The sequence below is a fragment of the Castanea sativa genome, chromosome 10 (genome assembly GCF_040712315.1).
Source record: "Castanea sativa cultivar Marrone di Chiusa Pesio chromosome 10, ASM4071231v1".
In the NCBI taxonomy this organism is placed as follows: domain Eukaryota; kingdom Viridiplantae; phylum Streptophyta; class Magnoliopsida; order Fagales; family Fagaceae; genus Castanea; species Castanea sativa.
This window is the reverse complement of record NC_134022.1, coordinates 22192416-22213623: the sequence shown is the minus strand read 5'-3', so window position 1 is coordinate 22213623 and position 21208 is coordinate 22192416. Positions and strand designations below refer to the sequence as shown.

Here is a 21208-nt window from a genome sequence, read left to right as displayed (position 1 = left end):
ACATTGCTCCCTAAGCCCAAGCATAGTTTTGTCCATGACTATAAGCCATTGCCAACTCAAATTCTCAAGAAAGTGTAAGTGACCGTTTGGCATAAGTTTATTTTATTTTTGGTTGCTTTTAGCGAAAAATAGACTAAAGTATATGTATATTTTAAATAATGAAAAAAAAAAAAGGTGTTAGAAAATTATATAAACAAAACAAGTTAAAAGTTAAAAGAAAAACTGAGGATAAATTGAATATATTTGCAAATAAACACCAAATTTTCTTGAACAGATACCCATAGTAGAGGCCATTTTGGTGGGTTACTGTAAAGTAAGACCATAAAGATAGAAGAAAGTCAAACATTATTAGCCCCAAAGAATATAGAAGGCTCTTTATGATATTTTTCGACCGTTGCACACATTTTCTTTTTGACCCCACTAGGGCCACTACGCTCCCCCACATGATTCATCATACATCTCAACCAATAAATACCAAATATTCGAATAAAAAAAATATATTAATACCAAATATCTCTAAAACACCTTTACGACTTTTTTGCAACAATATTATAAATAAATGGATTTCAATTAGTTTGAATAGTAATTTTTTTGTTTGGGGGATAGGTATTGTATAGTAAATTCTTTTCTCCCGAAATAAGGGCTTTTAGTTTGAATTCAGCTTATATAAAACTAGTCTCATCACACGTGAGGTAAAGCTTTTTTATTTTTATTTTTATTTTTATTTTTTGGTTTAGCTTCATAATTTTTCTTTTTTGGATAAGTTTGCTCTGAAAACATAAGAGAGTGTTTTATTTTGTAGGCATTTTAAATGAAGTTAGAGATATATTTTTACATGATTGTCTTCAAATTTTTTCCCTGTTAAACCTAAGGTTTAGGGGTATTCCATATTTCTGAATCATATAAAAGTTCAGTTCAAACAACTTCAAAGAGGGGAATCCTTTTTTAAGTAGTATAAGTATCAATCGGTGTATTAACTTAATGATAAAGAACCATTATTATAAAATGAAAACCATAAACTTAAGTATTTATTAAAATAAAATATTAAAATTGAAACCACTAGAAAATTGGCCAATTACACATATTAAACCCCCAAAAAGTGGGATAAAATATTTCTACTTAAAATATTTTTTTTTCTTTTTTAGGAAAATATTCTAAAGATTTGAGGGGTTGTTGTTGTTGTTGTTTTTTTTTTTTTTCCTAAGCCTCTAAGAAAGAAAAGCTTGTAGTTCAAATGTTCAATTAAGACAAGATTACCACCATCATATTAGGCAAAAAACAAGGCAATAAAATTTTTTTCATAAATGAAAGATTTTAATTTTAATTTGAACTTCAAAATAATTTTTATAATTTGTTAAATACATTGGGATAGAGACTCTTAGACTTTTTTTTTTTGTTGCAAAAATACACTTTTGGTCCCTACATTTTGGGCCGATTCTCATTTTGGTCCATAAATTGATTTTGTTACTAATGTAGTCTCTAAAAAAAGAAAATCAATTCTATTTTGGTTTCTACCGTCAACCCACTAACAGAAAAGTTCTACGTGGCAAACAAAGTACATAGGTGGCTAACATTAAGCTGACGTGTTATTAAAATAACATTTTAAAAAACTTATTTGCCATTTAAAAGATTCCACATAAGCATATTAACAAATAAAAAATCCACGTAAGAAAAATAAAAAATAAACCTACATTCTAATAAAATAAAATAATTAAATTAAAAAAGTTATTTTCATTCTTCTCACTCTCTTCTCTCTCTCTGCCGATTCTCATTCTCCCTCTCTTTGATCTTTCTCTCCCAACCGATTCTTTTTTTGATAAACTCTCCCAACTGATTGAATGCTCTAAAATGGGGCTTGGCCTAAGTCAAGTCCTCAAGCCTGACCATGGAGTTTTATGGATCAGTGGAGGTGAAGGATCGGTTTAGGGTGGTGGGTCAGTTTGGATTCGTGAGTTGTGGATTTGTGGGTGTGTTGTGCTGTTGTGAAACCCCAAACCGGTGGTGGTGGTGGTTGCGAAGGATTGGTTTGGGATGGTGGGTCGGTTTGGATTTGTGGGCTATGGATTTGTGGGGGTGTTGTGCTGCTGTGAAACCCCAGACCAGTAGTGGTGGTGGTTGCGAATGATTGGTTTAGGGTGGTGGGTTATTGATTTGTGGGTGTTGTGAAGCCTAGATCAGTGGTTGTGCTAGCTATGTTGTTGTGATGGTCCCCACGGGGAAGCCTCAGGTGTGAAGCGCAGATCGGTCCTCACGACAAAGCCTTAGGTAGTGGGTGTTGTGAAGCCTCAAGTAGTGGATTTGTGGGTGTTGTGAAGCCCAGATCATTCCCCACGGCGAAGCCACATCTCGTGGATTTGATGATAAGATTTTGCTGGTTGCTGGGAAATTAATGAAAGAATTTGTTTGATTGAAATTTTGTGTATTTGGTTGGAAATCTATGTTATGAGAAATATTGTATCAGGATAATAATTTTGGTTGAATGTATAATTGATTTTTGTGGAAGAATTTGGGTACAAATTTTGGAAAATTATGGGTTTCTATTCTTTTCTTCTTGTGTTTGAATATTCTGGGTTGTTGTTCTTATGTGTTCATGATCAAGATGAACACAGATTTCAATTGATGTGTTTTTATATTTTTAATTTTGTTTTTCTCTTTTTTATTTGATTAAAACTGATAATTTTTTTTTTAAAATTAGAAATTTATGTGGAGCCGACGTGGCATTTTTAAAAAATCAAATAAAATTTATTATTGTTATTTTATTAGCCACGTCAGCATCTAACATGCCACCTATGCATTCCGTCTGCCACGTAGGACTTTTCAATTAGTGGGTTGACGATAGAGACCAAAATAGAATTGATTTTCTTTTTTTGGGACTACATTAGTAGCAAAATCAATTTAAGGACCAAAATGGGAATCAGACCAAAATATAGGGACCGAAAGTGTATTTTTGCATTTTTTATTTTATTTTATAGAGTTTTAAACTATCGCGTCTGCTTTTAATAAAAATTTTTTTTAAAGAGTTTCAACCTATGATGTCCGCTTCTGACAATAGCTTAAACATAGTATGAAGTGACAATTTTTTTAAAAAAATTTATAAAAGTTATAAATGGACTTGAAATTTATTAATATATAGTTTTAATTTCTATTCATTAGGTGTGAATTATCATTTCAAATTTCTATTTGAACAACAAAGTCTCCAAAGTCACGTATTAAATTTAAATCTTGAGGATAGAAGTCAAAAAGAGAAGAAATTCAGCCTTAAGATAAGATAAATTTTTTTTTTGAATGCAGTTGATTTTTATGGGAAAAAACGTAATTTTCAGCATAGCGTCATTCATGCCTCGTGGGCTACGACTTTTTTTGGCAAAGAAATACACGTGTCAAAATACCAGTGGCCAAGACCCAAATTTCAATTCCAGTACGAGACAAAGTAATTTCGAACTCCCATTTAAAACTCGTATTACACTCCCTACTACACCCGCACACAGTCACAGAGACAGAGAGACAGAGTGAGATCCAACTTTGGCTTCTCCGTGGAGAAGATCAAACAGCACCAGGTACCCTTTTACTCTTTCTTTCTATATGTGTCTGTGTCCGTGTTCTACTTACTAGATATGTTGTCTTTCTTTCTTTAACGTTTGACAATGGTGTTTTGTTTTTTTTGGTTGTTTGGTTTAGTTTGGTGGGTTATACTTATGAAAACACCAAAAGCTTGCATCTTTCTTGTTCTTGTTATTGTTCTAGTTCTTGTTTTTGTGGTGAAGTTTCAAGTGATTGGTCTAGGTGGACGTAGAACACTGTCGCATCTTTCTTGTTCTTGTCACTTAGTTCTGTTTTGTTTGGAGCTTGAAGATACTTTTTTTTTCCTAGTGTGAATTTTCTAGTAATAGAAAATTTAATTGCTTTTCTGGGGTTTATCTGGTCAGTTTTTCTCTTTTTTTTTTTTTTTTTTTTTTTTTTCCTAGTGTGAATTTTTTAGTATTAGAAAATTTAATTGCTTTTCTGAGGTTTATCTGGTCAGTTTTTATATATGGGAAGAAAATCATAAGGTATCAAAAATTTTTTTTTTCTCTAAATTTACAATTCTTTTCTAGTCGCCTATAAATAGTGCTGTTAATGACGGTTATCGAATGATACTATGTGGTATCACTAGTTGTTTGGTAGGTTCTTTATAAAAAATTATTCTTTTTGGGAAAAAAATCTGGGTTTTTGAAAAATTAGATTTCCTCTATAAGCCTTTTAGGATGTAAAATGATTAACATTAGCCTATGTAAATTACAATCTTCTATTCCTGGTCCGCCCTCTTTGTCATGTCCTTTTCCAACACATATCTTTTATATAAAATCAGGCTAATTTTGTGAGTTCTGAAATTTTAAAAGAAAGTTTGGATTTTTATTTTTTGGGTGCTTGATATGTTTTAATTTGTTTCTGGGAATTAAAATTTTGAAATTTGAGATGATGGTATTGATTTAGTGCAGGTAAGGAGTAATAAGATAGTGGGAATGATGATGAAGAACCAAACATCACATTGGTGGTGGCTTGACAGCCACAACAAGTCAAAGCGCTCTCCATGGCTTCAATCCACTCTTGCTGGTACCTTATCTTCTCTCTCTCAAGTCTCAATTTGGTTATTTCCTTGTTGAATTTTTTTCCCCTCGGAAAATTTGGGTTTAAGGTTTAATATATCATATTCATATATATATATATGTTCCTCAAATTTCAATATGTTGTAATTTAATTCTCGAAAATTTTAAATTTCAAACTTCTGTCAATCTGTCACGAAATTTGTTCTAGATCATATCAGCTTTTTTAAGGTGCCATGTCAATATTTTGTGTCACATTTACTATTTTTTCATGTTTGATGGAGGAAAAAAATTGGTGCTTTTTAAAAATTTTCAGAGACAGAGACCTTTTTCCGTCTCTTTTTTTAGGTGTGTGTTGATATCAAGTGGGCCCGGATTACTGGTTTTTTTGATTCCTGACCGTTGGAAAATGCGTATTAACTATTAACTATTTGTTTTTTGAAAGTTTGAGTTTGAAATCTTTGTACTTTTGTGGCCTAGTGTATTTTACTATTTTTAGTGGGGATTTGATATTTGATATACAAGTGAACAAAAGGTAACTGAGACTAGTGGGTGGATCTCCTCAAATGAATACAAACAAAATTTCTTGATCTAGGATTATTAGCTTAAATCAAAAGTTATGAAGGTTAAGAACAACAAAAAATCTGAATACTATATCGGATAGCGGACAGCCGTGGGTTATGTGTGAATGGTATATTTAGACGTTGAAGTCTTGAGTTAAGTAAATTATAAAATACTACTCATAAAGGTAAAGGGACAAAGGGGGTGGGGGGTTGATATTTAAAAGGTTAGGGACAAATTTACTCAAAAGGTGGCTTTCCATAAGGAGAAGGTATCTCACGAATGTGGAGGGTTCATATACTATTAGAGGGAGGATGCATAATGAGACAATTATTGTGTTGTAGGTTGTTCATATCTCTTGGATCAAACAAAGATGTTACAATAGGAAAAGTTTCCACCATTTTTTGGTATATGCTATTACATTAAATATAATGATTCATGGATATGAATAAGTTCCAAGTCTCTAGCTAGTACAAAACCATAAAGACTATAGTAGCAAGCTAGCTGACTAACAAAATAACAATTTGTTGTGATTAAAAAGATTGTGCATGACCTTGAGTTAAATGGGTGAAGGGGTCCACTCACATGATGAATTGGTAGACTTGGATTATTGAGAATGGGATTGGGGGAAATGAATTTTGGAGACAAAGGACCTCGGGATCTTGGAAGAGGTACAGTATCTTTTCTTCATGGCACTGGTTCTAATAGGATTAGGGGATATGTTAGTCAGTGATATGATGATTGTAGGGAATGCAATAGTAAGAGCACTCACTGTTTTCATTGTGGTCCTCTCTGTTGATTACCCTGAACTCCACCAAGAGCTATCAAATGCTTTTTATACTTACTTTTAAAATTTGACTCTTAATAGCTATGCATTGGTTATGGCCTTCACATTGTCTTGGACCCTTTAACGTCTTGTTTAATGTAAAGAAACTTTCTGAACATACAAAGCAGATTCTGAGTACTAAAGAAAGTTGGAAGGTCCATGGGACCCTATAATAATTCATTGATCTTTCCTTTTTTTATTCTTTATGTTCTCCTTTTCTCCTTTCTATATTGTTGGTTAAACATGGTAATTGGCTTATTTTTAATTGATGACCCTCTCTATTCTTATATGATAGAGCTAGAGGAGAAGACAAAGGCCATGCTAAAATTGATTGAAGAAGATGCAGATTCCTTTGCTAAACGTGCAGAGATGTATTACAAGAAACGACCGGAGCTAATTAGCATGGTTGAAGAGTTTTATCGTACTCACCGCTCATTAGCTGAGCGATATGATCAACTTAAGTCTGACTCTGGTACACGCCTCCTGACAACCTTGGCGTCCCCATTTTCTTCGTCTAAATCTCAACCAGATAAGTTAATGAGTGTGGTGGATCAAACATATGACAGCTACTCGGAGACTTGTGACACTGAAGAGTTAGCTGAGTCTGAAGTTGATGATCCCGAAGAGGAAGATGAACCTCTAGTTGATGATCAAGAAATGAAAGAGGAGGAAATTCCAAGTGGGGTCTGCAATGATGAAGTGAGGAAGTTGAAAGAAGAAATAGAGAGGCTTAAAGAAGAGAATAGAATTCAAAGGGATCAACTAGTGCAGAAAGATGAAGAGAAGAGAGAGGTGATAAGGCAGTTGAGTCTGGCAGTGGATATGCTTAAGGATGAAAATGTGAAGCTGTGGAAGTGTGTGGCTAGAGACTCCAACAACAAGAAACGTACCCCTTTAGAGTTCAACAAATTGAAGGGAGCATTTCTAGGGAAGTTATTTAATGGGTTTTCCAAGAATACAGTTGTTGCCTTGTAGATGTGGTTATGTGTTGTAGTAAGTTTTTTTTTGAGAGAAATGTTGTAGTAAGTAGTGTAGTCTGTTCTGCCAAAAAGAGAAAATAGTAGTGCAGTATGTAATGCAATCTATAGAGATGTAAATTGGGGAGATTTCCCTTCCAACTCAAATTAGAAAGTTAATCTAACGCATCCTTTTAAAGAATTTTCCATTATTCTGGATATTCTTTCTACCTAGAGCCATTGGGTGTAGTGCAAATTGTTTGAACTTTTGTTTTGTCTAATGTGATTTTGGTAATAATTTATTATTAATTAAGCAATAGCCCCCCTCTTTAGCTCTGCCAAATATGTAAAAATACAAGTAAGATTCTTTGGTTGAAGTACGTGCAGTGTGTGTACCTTCAGAACAAAGCATAGCCACTCGCCTCTTAGCCCCTAGGAGGAGAAAGACCTACTATTCATTGATGCTGTATCAAAGATTCAAAGTGATTTATGGCTCTTTAAACTCAATTATCCAAGTCAATGAATGGTAGGTGAACCTTTTTGCAGGGTGTTTTCCTGGGTTTAATGTGGAGTGGGGATGATGATAACACAAAAAGGAAGAAGAAAAAGAGGGGGAAAAGGAAGAGAAGAAAGGGGAAGAAATCACTGTTTCAGTGGTAGAATACTAGGATATTTCTTTATAGTAAATCTTCCAAACCTAAAAGAAAGGGAAAAAAAAAAAAAAATCAAGATCCTCAATTTACCGACTTTCCCATTAGTGACAATAAAATATGGGATTGGAAGAACAACTACTATTTATTTTTTACTTTTTGGCCGACATTATATTATCACAACTCACAACAATACCTTACACTTCATACCTAACATCACACTACACCAAACCATGTAATACCAAAAAAAAAAAAAAAAAAAAAATTATACAAACATAAAGTGGAAACACTAGTAACAATAATTGGAGCTGTCAAACAAGCTCTCACATACCAGGGAGCTGCATTATGCAAGCAGCCAGCAATCCCAGCAATACAACTAAGTTTAGAGGCCCTGATGGAGCTATAGAAACTGTGGAAGATTCTGGCAAAGTCCCAGATGGTGGAAAGGCCGAGTCTGGTCCGGGAGCAACTGTAACATCCGGGTTTGGAGGGCTCTGGCTTGAAGGAATTGTAGGCACTGATGACTTAGATGGAGGAACTGCCTCACCACCAGGAGAAGGAAATAGTGGAGAAATGTCTGGGGATAGAGCTGGAGAGTACACAGGAGCACCAGGCAAGACTGCAGGTGCAGCTGAAATAGTTGAAACTTTGATATTTAATTCAGATGCTAAGGCTAATGAAGAATAGTAGGACATAAATATCATGAACATTGCCAAGATTGAGGAAAAGGAAGCCATCAATGATGATAGAATCAATTCCCTTATTATGAAGTATAATAAATGTGTCTAAGAGAAAGGGAGAGAGTGAGAGTTGGAGAGTGAGGAAGAGTATGGGAAGAATGTGAGTAGGTTCATGATTATGGCTTAAAAGGTCTTGTGGAAGTGCTGGTGGGGACTAAATGCTATGTGGCAGAAGATCACTTGGACCTGTTGTGATAGTACAGCTTGCATTTTCTGCTATGGGACAAGGTCCATATGTGATTTTTGTTCAGAAGAATATGAGGATGAGTTGTCTTTTATTTTTTATCTTTTTCCTTTTGAGTATTGTTAAATGTTGCTGCAGTAGGCACCCATTAAACAATAAGTCAAAAGGGATAAAAAAAATTTTCCTGTACTTTTACTTGAGTGCTTATATGATTTGGTATGAACTTATATGATTAGTGTATAATAAAAGCAGTGTGAGTAATGAGTTCATGTGAAAGTAATATTGCTTCATTCACAACTAACACCTCAGCATATTTATGAAAAATATTTGTTTTTTTTGCTCATCCTATGAAATCGTGTCGTTAGTATTTAATTTAAGACAGGTAGGCTTAGCACTTGGCATAAAAAAATTTATCAATTGCATAATAATTTAATAATTACAATCACTATAAAACATTTGAAAGTTACAATTCAATCTTACAAACAAGCAGAGACGTAAAGAATATTGAGCATTCCAACCCTATGGACCCGGGAATTGGATTTAACTTCATGTTTTTAACTCTTAATTGGATTACATATAGAATAAGGTCAGCTTTACTGCCATGGCTATCTTGATAAACTCATTGTTAACTCTTTAAACAACTTCGTTTCTTGAGAAAAAAAAAAAATTAGTGTGGGATTAAAAATAAAGACGTGAAAAAAAAATTTGTTTAATTGGGACTAGTGCTATTATCAGAGCTTATGGGTTTTCCCTTCCCCCAATATTGTGATTGGGTTGATGATGCAGCACAGAATTGCAAGGAAAAATAAAAAGAGCACAGCCCCAAAATTTCACAACCTATAGTTGGTTTGGAATCGCCACCAAGCTTTATGGAAAATTTTTATTGGAAATGTGTAGTAGGGATAGGGATGGTGACGAGAAGATAAGAGAGAAAGGGAGACGTAGTCATAAGAGTTATTGAGTTTAGAGACGAGTGTTTTAGAGAATAATGATAGTATATATAAACCAAGGGAGGTGTAGTCCCAAAAGTATTGAGTTAAAGACGAGTGTTTTAGAGAATGATAATAGTATATATAAACCTTCTGGAGTAGGGCGGGACATTTTTACCATCCCTAACCAAGGCTTTTAAAGTAACAAATAAGAGAAGAACAACATAATCATTACATTAAATTCGGAAATAAAAATAAAAATTCAAATTAAACAAGATCCAATCCTGGCTTAATTACAGTCCCTCAATCCCCCATCATCCAGGGAACTGGTGTGCACCAATTGATATAATCTCTCTTTAGAGTTTAGAGTGGGTTCCTTCTCCAAAAAAAAAAAAAAACAAAAAAAAGAGTTTAGAGCAGGTTTGGAATGTGATGCCCTCTCTCTTTTGCTGTCCACATTTTTTACAATCATAGGACACCATGTAAGCATGTGCTTTCTGACCCTTAGGACTTAGGAGGCACATAACTAATCCTGGTGGTGTTTATCTGTTTAGTGAATAAAGACAAATGTTAAAATGATGCAGCTGTTAAATTTTAATATTGACAACTCAAACACTGGACCATTAAAGACTCTTGGAATCTTCATGTGTGATTTTTGATTTATGCATGAAACATAGTCTAAAATTAGTAATATTAGTTTGACAACAAGAGGGTGATTCTCATTCCATTTTTCTACTGAACAACCAAACTACTGCAGGGAGAGATAGATTCCTTGCTCTTTTTCCCCTCTCTAATATTCCTTTTCATCCTCTTTACCAAACAAGATAAAATATTTGACAAATTTTTGCTTATTTGCGTTTTGTTTACTATTATTTGACTTAGTATACTTATGTGGTATGTTCTTACCGTTGGTGCGAACATAGTGACCGCATCTTATTCTCATTCCAATTTTTTTAAGGTTTTTAGATGAAATAGTTGCCAGTTGCCACGTGTTATTCATCTGTACATATCTAAAAGCTAAAATGTAGAATTAATGTTCTTGTACTCTTATTGAGACGCCTCATACTTAAAAAAAAAAAAAACTAGCTTGTAACTCCATGCATATGCATGGATATACTTAAAAGGTACATATTAAGATACATAGTATAATTTTTACATATATAATTTAAGTATTATTGATAGTCATTCTTATATATTTTTTTAACTCTTTAAAAAATCTTGTAAGAATGTTATTATGTAGACAATATAAATTGTCCATTTTTTAAAGAATATTTTTATGTTTATTAGTTCTAGACTCTTTGATTTTTATACACAATAACTTACTTGAATGGATATTTATGATATGGTCTCACATTTGATTTCAAAATTAAGAAATAAAACCCTCTCTAAAAATAAATAATTTTGGACACATGACGCGAAATTGGACTTCAATTGTAGAATCTAATTGGATTTTCTCTAAATTTTACCTATTATATATATATATATATATATATATATATATATATATATATATATGACTTATAAATTTGAATTGTTTTTGGTTATACAAAAAAAGGCTCGTAAATATAAAATCATTCGAACTCTCTTTTCCTCTAATTTTATATATAGTGTTAGATATATGATTATGTTTTTTTATGATTTATTTATCTTGGACTTCTGGTTTTCTACACTAAATTAACTCATTTGACACAAAAATTAAAAAAAATTGATTAGATGGGACATATATATACTCTAATTGAATTCCAATTTGAAATCTAATTAGATTTCTCTCAGTTTTACCTATATATATATAGATGACTTATAAACTTGAATTGTTTTTAGTTCTATAAAAAAAATGCTCATAAATATAAAATCATTCAAAAATTATGTTTTTTATGGTTTACTTATATTGGACTCCTCGTTTTTAACACTAAATTAACTCATTTGACATAAAAATTAAAAAACTTATATTAAATGGGACACATGTCGCAAAATTAAACTCTAATTGAAATCTAATTTTTACATTGAATCAACTCACTTGGCGCAAAATTTAAAAACTTAGATTAGATGGGACATGTGGCGCAAAATTAGACTTTAATTGAATTCCAATTTGAAATCTAATTGAATTTTCTCTTAGCTTTACCTATTATTATAAATATAGATTTCTTTATAATTTTTCTATTTTCTTTTATATAAAATGATTAAATATAGTTCATGGAAAAATCTGTTAATGCACTCCATTACTATTCATTTGCTTTAAATGCAAATATTTAACAATTCAGCAACCCAAATTGATTTCAATTTTTCATTTTCTTCTTCCTAATTTTAAGTAATTGTTAAAATTGAATAATTCATGTTTAACTATTCATTAGATGCAAATGTTTGACAATATTCAACTATCCAAATTGATTTCAACTTTTCATTTTCTCTTTTCCAATTTTAAGTAATTGTTAAAATTGAATATTTAAACTTTTCATCTTCCTATTCTAAAAAAAAAAAAAACTTCTTCTCTTCCTCCAACCTTTCCCCTCCCTCTTTGTCTCTTTATCTCCCTACTCTATATTTTTTCCACACAAAAACTATGAGTATTCTCTCTCTCTCTCTCTCTTGATTTTTGTTCTTTCTTATAACTTTAATTTAGGTTGATGGTTTTTTTATTTAATTTTTTTTGGGTTGTATTTTTTAAATTTTCCATTACAAATCACTCTTATAACTTTGGTTGAATATTGGTTTGGGTTAATATGTAGTTTTTTTTTTCTTAAAAAAGAAGAAGTTTGAGTTTATATCAAAACAAAATATACATGGCTACAAATTTGAATGTGCCTGCCAATGGACTTCCACTGAACAGAGATGTATTCACAATATTTTTAGCTCATATACTTCTTTTGTATTATTGCATCCCATGTGTTTGGTAAAATTTCTTTTAGAAATCTTATGTGTTTTTCTCAAATCTATTTGTTATTTTGGTCATTTTATTACAAATAATTAGCATCTCCACCATCACATTTTTAGTTAATATGAACTTTCTTGGTAAGCTTTTACTTAGGCTGCGTTTGGTTCAACGGTAAACCAATTCCGGACGGAAAATCATTTCCGGAAAAAATATTTTCCCGTAAAGAAAATGTACTCATGCTGTTTGGTTGCACCATGGAAAATAAGGGCAACCAACAAATTCCACTGTTTGGCATTTTCTGAAATTCGTTTTACGGAGTTCATTTTCCCATGTTTGGTTTGTTCACACATTTTACGGAAAATATGAAATGCATTTACAAATAAAAACCTGCATTGCCTAGATGAACCTGTAATAGCACAAAAATAATCATCCACTTCAACAGTTACAAAAAGCATCACAAAAATAATCATCGACTTCAACATCAACAAAGAGCATCCGAATATCACGTCGTAATATTTATATCAAAACGCACATAATGTACTTTCACCATTACAAGTCCATGGTATGCAAAATTGATACCTACACGTGGTATCTGAACAGTACACATGTGCCCTACATGCTTAAAGTCACCACACATAACTTGGGCAATTGTATCGTCCCAATAATACAAAAGAGTTCACATCCTACATGTTACAAATACATACATAGGCTGCTTACCGATAATACAATTGTCACATATATCATACAATGTTAGGATCATACTAGTACTACATCACACACAATCCCTACCATCACAATCAGCACTAAACAGACAAGTCAGAGTCGAGTGAACAAATAACTATCCATCCAAAGCTTCCTCAACTTAGCAGTCTTGGCCAGAAATCCCCTAGCTACCTTCTTATTTTCACACAGATGGTCAAAGGCAGTTGCGAGCATATCTTCACTATACCCATCCGCCACCATAGCCATCACCTCAGAGTAAAGACTATTAAAATCAACAGGCCCCCGACTGATTTCTTTCAAGGCCACAGCAATTTCCTTAAGCTGATCAGACAAATCCGCCGAGCGCTATCATCAGAGGGAGGTGCACGGCTTCTTTTGCGGGACTTTGAAAGTGTAGACCCAGTGGTGGACGATTCTACCACATTCTTCCCCTTATCCACCACACCCTCCTCCCCATTATCAGCCACCATCTCAGTGCTCTCTGCATTCTCATGCTCTGTGTCAATATCAACATATGACTTAGCAAAGCTTCCGTGGCCAAATCCTTACCCACTACAATGGCCAACTCATCATACAACTCTATCTTCTTGTTCAAAAAATCAGCATGCTTCCGATGCGCCTGTAACGGAGACAGGAACATACAATAACAATGCAATGATCACTTCACTCATAAATTCAATATTCAATTCAATATTGATGTCATTAGATGATTTATGTGAATGATAAACAAGTATAAGCTATTATTACCACAAGAGACATAATCCATGATTTATGGGATAAGAACAATAGAAAATATAATGCACAAATATAGTTGAAAGCCATACCATAACTTCCTCTTGGTACGTCTTCGCATTGCACGTGATCATTTTTAAGCTATCATCCCAACCGAACCCACTCTTCTTTTGAAGAGTTTGAATGGTAGTCCACATTGTCCTCAAAGTACGCATTCGATTCTCAACATACCCAGCATGGCACTTGACCCCAAACTGTTCAGTTATCGCCTTGGCGACAGTAGCGAAGGAACCGGGCTTAAAAGTGTTCGAGGGCTTGTTGCTCTTCGTGGCCTCTTCGGCAAGTACAGTTAGCATCGTCGTGTGCATTGGTGGCAACCATCGAAATTGCTTACTACCCACCTTTTCTTTCCCTTTCGACATTACTACATATGATAATTGCATAGTGAGAAGGCCGTTTTGTTAGTTTACCTCACACCTTTACTTATCAAAAAAAATAATTGCATAGTGAGACTAGCATTTAAACAATCCAATTAGCATTCACAAATTACTGTGCATATGAACAACAAATCAAACACACATACAACCACGATTATAGATGTGAACAACAGAACGAAACAACTACTGGAAATAACAATGTATTGTTGAAAATAATGATCCTTACACCACCAGAAGTCTACAGTAAATAGATTAAACATATATAAAACAAGAATATAGTACATATGACAATCACATAAATCTAAATAAAGTTCTACTCTCCACTCCTGGTATAATCAGACCACATAGCTTTGCATATCTCATCTCTCTTAGCATTCCACACTCTACTGTCTTCAAGGAACTCCCGACGTGACTGTGTTTCTTGTTGGGAGCCACTACCCTCTACTTGGTTCATTGCAGCTTCCATAATATAGTCAGCAGGATCAACCCCCATAATGTGATTATGAATCACACAACATGCTAACACTACTTTCACTTGTGTTTCAAAAGACCAAAATGGTTCTGCATCCAACACTCGAAAACGTTTCTTCAACACTCCAAATCCTCGCTCAATGGTAGTTCTCAAGGAAGAGTGTCGGAGGTTGAACAATTCTTGTTCATTCTCAGGAGGACGATCACTAAACTCTTTCAAGTGATATCGCACACTCCGATAGGGTGACAGAATTCCATTTTTATTACCATACCCAGCATCACCAAGATAATACTTACCTACATATGTTCAAAAATAAAACCAAATCACTACTATGCTTCGAAAAATGCACAAAATTTAATAAACTAATAAACTCAAAAGGTGAAGTCATCCTATAATACCTGAGGGAATTGAAAATCCCCGTGGCCTAGCAAATGCATCATTTAACACACGTGAATCATGTGCACTGCCTTCCCATCCAGCCAATACATAAGTGAACTTCAAGTCAAAACTAATGGCAGCTAACACATTTTGTGTGGTTCCACCTTTGCGACCACGAAACCTTCCTTATATCTCAGGTGGCACAGATGCACGAACATGTGTACCATCTATCGCTCCAACACAATCCTAATTTTCGACAAACATAATGATTTAGAATTACACAAACTTTCACAATTTACACATATACACAAGTCTTAATATTTACCTTGAAATAGGGGTAGAACCTTCTGCTATCCCTTATCTCTGGGGGTGTATCTTCGCTAGGCAGTCTTATTAGAGCTCTATATAATTTCAGGACCCCCCTAAGGACGACGTTGAAGTATCTATGGACAGTTTCAGTTGATCTATGGAACCGACTACCAATTACACGAAACCTCACATTATGACCAATAATATGTAAAAAAATTAGCACTTGCTCCGTAACGGACATGTGCGTAGTAGGGCGTATGTGCTCCCCCTCAGTGAGGATGTGACATAAGTGGTGAAAAGCTATAGGTTTCATCCTAATTTGACTAACACAAAGTCTCTCACTTCCATGCAGAATACTATTTATGTAATGCTCTCTTTCGGCTGCATGATTAACATAAGGCGCCCTAGGCAGTCGTCTACGTCGCAATTTCCTTACCAACGCAACCCCCACAAGGAGGACAGATGCAACTGAGGCAAGAACTGCTGCTTTGGTTTTTTTTCTTCATCTAAAACATCACAAACATTGTGGTCTAAGAGGTATGCAAACAAGCATGATATTGAGTACACAGTATATAAAAACAACCACAACAGTAAAACAATCCAAATTCAAGCAATCTATAGTATTTTTTTTTTGAACAAGTGAGATCAAAACCATTATGAGCAGCCATAACATGTTTAATTCCCCTCTAAATAATAATCTAAACATTTTCTACCTAAACAGTAGGGTACCCATCAACAAAAACACCAATAGCAGAAAATTCCCAACAAATCACATTGCATTTAATTAAATAATTGTAAGAGCAGCAAAATTGATATTTCTGTATAATTGTAAGAGTAGTAAAATTGAATTTCTGATATCAATAATTTAATAAATAACTAGATAATTAAAAAAAAAAAAGTAAATCAATAATTAAATAGGTATTTAATTAAATAATTATATATATATATATATATATATATATATATATATATATATATATATATATATATATATAAGCCATATCGGTTCAACCCAGAGCACCATTTGCAGAGGGTGGGTCGAAGGTTTGGTCGGGTTTTGTAGAGGGGTGGGTCGGAGGTTTGTAGGTCGGAGGTAGGTGGTTTGGGTTTTGTAGAATGGGTTGGAGGTGTGTGGGTGAGATGGGTGGATCGGGCTTTGTGGAGTGGGTCGGAGGTGGAGTGGGTCGGAGGTGGGTGGTTCGAGATGTGTAAAGTGGGTCGGCGGTGTGGGGGTGTGGGTTTGTCCAGTGGGCCGGAGCTGTGTGGGGATCGGAGGTGTGTGGGTGAGGTTGTGTGGGTGTGGGCTGGAGGTGTGGGTCGGAGGTTGTGGGTCGGAGGTGGGTGGATCGGGATGTGTAAAGTGGGTCGGCGGTGTGGGGCTGTGGGTTTGTCCAGTGGGCCGGAGGTGTGTGGGGATCGGAGGTGTGTGGGTGGGGTTGTGTGGGTGTGGGTCGGAGGTTGTGGGTCGGAGGTGGGTGGATCGGGATGTCTAAAGTGGGTCGGCGGTGTGGGGCTGTGGGTTTGTCCAGTGGGCTGGAGCTGTGTGAGGATCGGAGGTGTGTGGGTGAGGTTGTGTGGGTGTGGGCCGGAGGTGTGGGTCGGAGGTGTGTGAAGGAGACTGCGAGAAACAAACGAGGAAACTCACCGTGGGACTGGCGGAGCTCGTCGGACGGTGGGTGAAGCTCGGACCGGCTTGAGGCAGGGAGTGGAGCTTGACTGGAGCTTGACTTGAGGCAGCGAGAAGGCGAGAGGGAAAATGAGGGTTGAATCCAATTGAAGGTAAAATACGAATGGAAAAGGATTTCCGGATCAGAGGCCCTTTTTTATAGTCAAATGTTTGCTATTTTCCATTTGACCAAATTTTCCGCACCTGCCAAACATCCGAAAACGCGTAAAACCATTTCCTGAAACCGTTTACCGTCGAAACAAACGCAGCCTAATTAGTTAATCATCTATACTGAAAATGCCAAAAAGAAAATAAGATAAAGTGTAATTTACTCTAGAGCATCATTATGCCATTAATGTTTTTATGTATAGATACTTAAAGAATTCTTTCTTTTTGCATTTATTTTATTTTATATTTTCACTTTGTGATACATGATTTATTGATAATGATCTATTGCATAGTTATCTTTATTTACTTTTTCATTTAGTTTCAATTGTGAGGAAGAAAGAGGTGTTGATCTATGTTTTGGAAAAAAATATACCTATAAGAGTTGAATTGCATACGTTTGTACAGTAATAAACAAAATATACATAGTTACAACTTGGTCTAATATTTCTTACACTATCAATTTTTTTTAAAAATAAAAAATTATTGCATTGTATTTTCATACATATCTCACTATATATAATACTTGACTACAAAATATATTTTGTTACACTACAAAAAACATCTAATTTAAAACATAATTTCAAATAATACATAATGAATTTTTAAAAAATACAATCTAATATGTTAATTCAATAATTATTCAATAAAAAATAATCATATCAAATTTTCCCTTGCATTATGTGGGTCTGTGACTAGTTTATATAAAAATGGGAGGAAGCTAGATATTTTTAAATTGGAGGTGAGCCTCTCCCATTACAGAGTTACAGTAACCCTTCTCTCTCTCTGTTTTTTTTGCCTCTTTTCAAAACTTAGTTATTAGAACCCTTTACCTAAGTTTTTTTTTTTCCCATTCTCATGTTGCAAGTAGGATTATAAGACTGGAAGTATTAGAAGGAAGCTCTAACAAAGTTAGAGGACATTCTAGAAAAGAATATGGCAAATGTGAATTTCTCCTAAGATTAAGATCTTTACATGAGATGCATGTACAAACATTCTGTTGACTGTAATATATGTACTAAATAGACAAGAAATAAGAAAAAAGAATTGTACTATTTTAGGGATATTTAATTGTGGATGCCTTTTTGTGTTAATAGGTTGGGGCCCGTTCTGCTATGTTCAAGCCCATTGAGTCGTGGGTCAGGAAGTTGGGGCTGGCCTAATACCTTAGCAGGACCATGCTACAGGTCAGTTTGTGCGCAAGCTGAGTGTTCCAAGGGCGTAGACAATGAAGCACAAAAAGCAATGAGTTGGACTGTGGTTAGGTGGGCCAGCTACAATAGAAGAAAGTGAAGTGGCAGAAATTGCTGACATAGCAGAACAATTGATACAACAAATATAATAAGGGGTGCCATGGTAGACCAACTAACACAACAAATATAATAAAAGATGCCACTGCAGAACAACTAATACAACAAATATGATAAAGAATGCCATAACAGAACAACTGATATAGTGAATATGATAAAAGATGCCACGATAGAACAACTAACACATCAAATATACTAAAAGATGTCACTGTAGAACAACTAATACAACAAATATAATAAAAGATGTCATGGTAGAACAACTTATACAACAAATATGGTTTCTAATGAGTGAGATTATATGTATTTGCAATCAAAGTCATGTGTCAAATCTTTTCGCTAAAAGTGAACCAAGAAGGAACTTGAACCCCAACTTGATCAACCTTGTCATAGGCTTCTACCATCAAAGTTATGTATTTTGGAAAATGAGCCTAAATGGCTATATGTTACCACTTATGGGATTCTAGAGAATATGTTTGCCAAGAGGGAGAGAAAAGATGATCTATTGATGCATGCCTTTTTTCTACCTATGTTCTCTCTTCCTTTACCATTTACTTTCTTTTCTTCCTTTTCTCATTACTTTCTCTCTTAGTCTTTTTACTATTTTCTTGTGGTGGGTTCCTCCCCCCTTTTCATCTATGGCTACTGTCCCCCTCTATAGTGGGCTGATTTTATGATATTTCTCCCTTTTACCCTTGGGGTTTCACCAACTGTTTTTGGTTTGTTGTTGACATCCCTTCAGGATTGTCTACAGACCCATTGGTTGCCCGACCACTACCATTACTAGGTAAACCCAGTGCATTCTCTTTCTACCATTATCTAGTCCATGACAAAATATCTCTTTGTTTGATCTTGCTATAAGTCTTTCCCTTCTTGCTTGAATGGATAAGGACTTGGGTCTCTCACCACCTACCTCTATGGCATGCATCAGGTGGTCCCAGTTGTAGACACTACATTTTGTACCCTTTACGACTCGGGCTCCCGTTCCCCAATGATGCCGAAATTCTGAGACCCAATGTTGGTTTATGGCCCAATCAAATTACAAAATGACTTGAGAGGTATTAAAATGGAAAATATAATTTTTTAATGAACAAAAAATCTATTTTTGGAAAATAAAGGCCAAATGAACCACTTGGCTTGCGTACGCAGGCACGAACTTGTATATGCAGCCTTAAAGCCTACGCATGTAGGCACGAGCCTGTGCATGCAGGTAGGGTTTCAGAAACCTATGAAAGACAAGTTTTTTTGCATTAAAGACTGAGGTTTGGAATGAATCCCACATCGTCTGGGAGCTGTTCAAAACCCCAATTTTCACAATATAAAGAGCCATTGTACCTAGCCTTAAAGCCTGCATACAAAGGCATGAGCCTGCGCACGCAAGTAGGGTTTCAGAAACCTATGAAAGACAAGTTTTTTGCATTAAAGACTGAGGTTTGGAACGAATCTCACATCGTCTGAGAGCCATTCTAAACCCCCATTTTCACAATATAAATAGCTATACATAGTACCTTTTCAAGACACACAGAAATCCCATGGGAAAAAACTAAGATTCACTAGAAATAGTGAATCAAAGAGGACGTTTTTCACAAAACGTCATCAAGTCAATTTTATTTGATTAGGGTATTTTCTGGCCTTGATCATTGAATTTTAAAGTTATTAATCACATTTTTATTAATTTGTGAATAGATTTGACTGAAGAGAATGTTAAAAAATCAAGCCTAGGAGCATTTGATTTGAGGTATTCTTTTTAAGCTTTCTCTTTTATTTCTACTTTTAATTCTATTTTTGATCTCGTTTGTTGCTTTGTTTATGTTATAAGATATTTTTTTAGATTAGGATTGGGTTATACTTTCCCTTTGTTTTGAGCAAGATGGGATGTTGGATTTAAGCTTTTAAGTCATTTTCTGCTTTTCTGTTTTTAGGTTAGGGTTTAGGGCGTGTCTGCGTCCATGTGTTTCTTGCATGTGTACGTAGGCTCGAAGTACGTGTACGCATATAATGGGTCTGTGTATGCAGGCCTATGTATGCGCACGCATACTCGTGCCCAGAAACCCTAATTCAAGTTTTCTGCTTTTGTCCCTTCTTTTATTTTACATCATATGCCTCTGTTTTAACCTTCTTGTATGCTTTTGAGTTTCCTATTTCTTTGTTCACATATTTATTTGTCATTGTACGTTAGATTAGGGTTTTCTCTTAAAGTTCTTGCTTTGATGCTATGCCATTCATTCACAAGTTCATGCATGATGCCATAGGCGCTGAGTTGCTGTAAGGTAAGCAAAGGTAAGTCATGCATTCACAATGTAAATGCATGGTCTTGTTTAGGTTTGATGATACAATTGTGTTCTTAATGTCTTGGATGATGACATGATTTATTAGCTTTATTTCTACCTTGATTTTAATGTTCATATGCTGCTGCCTTGGATGTGATGACATGATGCTAGATGTATACTAGGGTTATGTTATGCCATGTTAGATGAATTCTAGGTCAGTTTGGCATGTATGCTAGATGTATATAAAGGTTTATGATATGAGATAGGAGCATGATTAGGGTTTGTGGTGTGATGAGATCCTATGATGAAATGACATGTATGCTAGATGAATGTTAGGAGATGCCATGATAAATGTATGCTAGGGTTTGTGATGCAATGATAAGCATGATAGATGTATGGTTAGGGATGTTTGATGCCATGTTGATTGTTAGATGAATGCTAGCTAGTG

At 34.7% G+C, this 21208-nt stretch overlaps 3 protein-coding genes and 1 pseudogene across 5 annotated transcripts; 1 reads left to right on the top strand and 3 right to left on the bottom strand.

The window, feature by feature from the left end:
- Window positions 1–3485: 3485 nt before the first annotated feature.
- On the top strand, window positions 3486–7128 carry LOC142612811 (protein NETWORKED 3A-like). Of its 3 annotated transcripts, none has more exons than XM_075784972.1 (3): window positions 3486–3557; window positions 4479–4593; window positions 6266–7128. In XM_075784972.1, the coding sequence occupies exons 2-3, from the start codon at window positions 4503–4505 to the stop codon at window positions 6943–6945; spliced, it is 771 nt and encodes a 256-aa protein (XP_075641087.1). In that variant the 5' UTR covers window positions 3486–3557; window positions 4479–4502; the 3' UTR covers window positions 6946–7128. The 3 variants fall into 3 exon arrangements, with proteins under 3 accessions (XP_075641087.1, XP_075641085.1, XP_075641086.1); XM_075784970.1 differs by having other exon boundaries at window positions 4474–4593; XM_075784971.1 differs by lacking the exon at window positions 3486–3557 and having other exon boundaries at window positions 6268–7128.
- A 571-nt stretch (window positions 7129–7699) lies between these two features.
- LOC142613998 (classical arabinogalactan protein 26-like) lies at window positions 7700–8445 on the bottom strand (annotated as a pseudogene).
- A 4672-nt stretch (window positions 8446–13117) lies between these two features.
- LOC142612230 (uncharacterized) lies at window positions 13118–14178 on the bottom strand. Its single transcript, XM_075784348.1, has 4 exons — window positions 13849–14178; window positions 13574–13643; window positions 13444–13520; window positions 13118–13345 (listed from the first exon to the last, which is right to left on the bottom strand). The coding sequence occupies exons 1-4, from the start codon at window positions 14176–14178 to the stop codon at window positions 13118–13120; spliced, it is 705 nt and encodes a 234-aa protein (XP_075640463.1).
- A 328-nt stretch (window positions 14179–14506) lies between these two features.
- LOC142612229 (uncharacterized) lies at window positions 14507–15192 on the bottom strand. Its single transcript, XM_075784347.1, has 3 exons — window positions 15189–15192; window positions 15064–15132; window positions 14507–14961 (listed from the first exon to the last, which is right to left on the bottom strand). Exons 1-3 carry the CDS (start codon window positions 15190–15192, stop codon window positions 14507–14509), a joined length of 528 nt encoding a protein of 175 aa, XP_075640462.1.
- Window positions 15193–21208: the final 6016 nt, after the last annotated feature.

Excerpts from the sequence above, each read along its gene's own strand:
- LOC142612229 (XM_075784347.1), bottom strand. Across the intron at positions 14,962-15,063 it reads GGGATTTTCAATTCCCTCAG|GTAAGTATTATCTTGGTGAT; the intron begins GTATTATAGGAT and ends GAACATATGTAG.
- LOC142612230 (XM_075784348.1), bottom strand. The coding sequence starts at position 14,178 with ATGTCGAAAGGGAAAGAAAAGGTGGGTAGTAAGCAATTTCGATGGTTG. Across the intron at positions 13,644-13,848 it reads CGTACCAAGAGGAAGTTATG|GCGCATCGGAAGCATGCTGA; the intron begins GTATGGCTTTCA and ends TCTCCGTTACAG. Across the intron at positions 13,521-13,573 it reads TGAGTTGGCCATTGTAGTGG|AGCATGAGAATGCAGAGAGC; the intron begins GTAAGGATTTGG and ends ATATTGACACAG.
- LOC142612811 (XM_075784972.1), top strand. The coding sequence starts at position 4,503 with ATGATGATGAAGAACCAAACATCACATTGGTGGTGGCTTGACAGCCAC. Across the intron at positions 4,594-6,265 it reads GCTTCAATCCACTCTTGCTG|AGCTAGAGGAGAAGACAAAG; the intron begins GTACCTTATCTT and ends CTTATATGATAG.